The sequence below is a fragment of the Crotalus tigris genome, unplaced genomic scaffold, assembly GCF_016545835.1.
Source record: "Crotalus tigris isolate CLP2741 ecotype Arizona unplaced genomic scaffold, ASM1654583v1 scf7180000019012.113530, whole genome shotgun sequence".
NCBI lineage: Eukaryota > Metazoa > Chordata > Lepidosauria > Squamata > Viperidae > Crotalus > Crotalus tigris.
Genome location: NW_024097326.1, coordinates 5,852 through 8,291, shown reverse-complemented (window position 1 = coordinate 8,291; position 2,440 = coordinate 5,852). Strand labels below are relative to the sequence as shown.

The 2,440-nt window shown below is 59.9% G+C and overlaps 1 protein-coding gene across 1 annotated transcript; it reads right to left on the bottom strand.

Annotated features, from left to right (window-relative positions):
- Positions 1-593: 593 nt before the first annotated feature.
- RPS28 (ribosomal protein S28) lies at positions 594-1,962 on the bottom strand. The gene is made up of 3 exons (XM_039358369.1): positions 1,807-1,962; positions 1,569-1,697; positions 594-704 (listed from the first exon to the last, which is right to left on the bottom strand). The coding sequence occupies exons 1-2, from the start codon at positions 1,891-1,893 to the stop codon at positions 1,575-1,577; spliced, it is 210 nt and encodes a 69-aa protein (XP_039214303.1). The 5' UTR covers positions 1,894-1,962; the 3' UTR covers positions 594-704; positions 1,569-1,574.
- Between the last annotated feature and the right edge of the window lie 478 nt (positions 1,963-2,440).

Here is a 2,440-nt window from a genome sequence, read left to right as displayed (position 1 = left end):
GAAATCCCATCATTTGAAGATGGTTGATTGATTTCTTTGGGATGACAAAGAAACAGGTTTTTTTCTTGGCTTTCAATTGAGATGCTTTTGATGTGTGTTCAGGGATGGTTCTTTAAAAATAAGAGAAGACAGAAAGTTAAGGAAAGAAGCAACCTGGAATTAAGGAGGAATTTCCTAACAGCGAGGACAATTAACCAGTGGAAGGGAAGCTGCCTTCAGACGGTGTGGATGCTTCATTACTGGAAGAAGAGATTGGACACCCACCTGACTGAAATGGCATAGGGTCTCCTGCTTGAGCAGGGGGCTGGACTAAATGACCTCCAGGGTGTCTTCCAACTGTTATTTGTCTAGGATAGCATAGGGTCTCCTGCCCGAGAAGGGGGTCAGACTAGACGACCTCTGGAGTCCCTCCGTTAATTCCATTACTTCTTCTCCTCTTTCAGAGCAGCCTTTCCCACCAAAGGGTGGGGAGAGAGGACTTTCCCCCTCCCAGGATCCCCCACAGCCACGACAGAGGGTCTCTTGGCCTAGGCAGTGAGGAGGGAGAGCCCCTCCTTTCAAAGTATGGAGGAAAAAAAAGACCCACCAGAGGCCAGAGTCAAAAAACCCAAAAACGTCCTTTATTTTGAACACATCTGGTGGCTCGTCGCTCACTCTCTGGCCAGGGGGGGCGGGAGGGGAGGATGGCGGCTCCTTCCGTCGGCCTGGGGGGGGAAGAACAGGTGGTAGTCAGGCTGTGTTCCCCAACTGAGACACCCCCCCACCCCAAGACCCCATCCTCAAGACTCCGCCAACCCAGGGAGCCACCTCCCAGAGACCCCCTTCCGAAGACTCACTCCCATCCAGGGGAGCCCGCTTTTGGAGACCCCCCTCCCCAAGACTTACCTCCACCTGCGAGACTCACCCCCAACCACCCGGGGACCCCTTTCCTGGAGACCTCCCCAAGACGCATCCCAATCTCTGCCCCCCCAGGAACCCCTTCCCCAAGACTCTGCCTCCCCAGGGGACCCCTTTCCTGGGGACCCCCTCCCCAAGACTCACCCCCAACCACCCGGGGACCCCTTTCCTGGAGACCTCCTCCCCAAGACTCATCCCAATCTCTGCCCCCCCCGGGAACCCCCTCCCCAAGACTCTGCCCCCACCGGGGGACCCCTTTCCTGGGGGACCCCTTTCCTGGGGGACCCCTCCCCAAGACTCACCCCCAACCACCCGGGGACCCCTTTCCTGGAGACCCCCTCGCCAAGACTCATCTCGACCTCCGCCCCCCAGGAACCCCCTCCCCAAGACTCTGCCCCCACCGGGGGACCCCTTTCTGGGGGAACCCTTTCCTGGGGAGCCCCTCCCCAAGACTCACCCCCTCCCAGAGACTCACCCCCAACCACCCGGGAACCCCTTTCCTGGAGACCCCCTCGCCAAGACTCATCCCGACCTCTGCCCCCCCCCCGGAATCCCCTCCCCAAGACTCACCCCCACCCCCCACCCATCCAGGGACCCCCTCCCCAAGAATCCGCCCCCCCGGACGACCCCCCCTCCCCGAGACTCACGCCCCGCCCCCGCCCCTCTCTCACCCGCCCTCAGCGCAGCCGGCGGGCCTCCCGCTCCGACTCGAGCAGCGTCAGGACGTCCCCCTCGCGGACGGGGCCCTTCACGTTGCGGATGATGGAGCGGCTGGTGTCGTCCATGAACTCTACGCGGACCTGCAAGGGGGGGGGAAGAGAGAGGGGGGGTCAGGACGACTGCCGCCGCCGTTGGAGGCTCCTCCACCGCCGCCCCGGGGACCCCCGCGGCCCCTCCGCCGCGGCCCACCTGCGTGCACTGCCCCTGCGAGCCGGTCCGGCCCAGCACTTTGGTCACGCGGGCCAGCTTGATGGGCTGCACGCGGCTCGTGTCCATGGCTGAGGCGGCGGAAGAAGAAGAGGAAGATCCCGGCGCTGGGCCCGCACCTTTATATAGCCTCGGGGGGAACTCTCGCGAGAGGTCGCTCTTTTTTCCCGGCAGGCACCGCGCGGGAGAGCTTTTTTTCTCCAGGCCTTCTTTGCTCGCTCGGCCCCGCCCCTTGCCAAGAAGGCTCCGGGCTTGCCTTGCCGCGCACGGCCGCAGGGGGGCGGCAGAGAGACGGGGCCCGGCTGGGAAGGCTGTGCAGAGGGTTTTATTCCATCAGTCAAAGAATACACCCGGAAGGGACCCCGGAGGTCTTCTAGTCCAGCCCCCTGCTCAAGCAGCAGACCCTATGCCATTCCAGGTAGGTGGCTGACCAGGCTCTTCTTAAAAGCCGCCTCTTAATTTTTATGACTAGGTGTTTTTTATTAAATATTTATTAATAATAAATCCATTTCATTTCATTTTTACAGCCACTCCACGGCCTTGGAGGTTTTTATTTTATTTAGTTTATTGATTTTTTTAATTGCATTTTATTTATGTATTTATTCACAGTGATTGC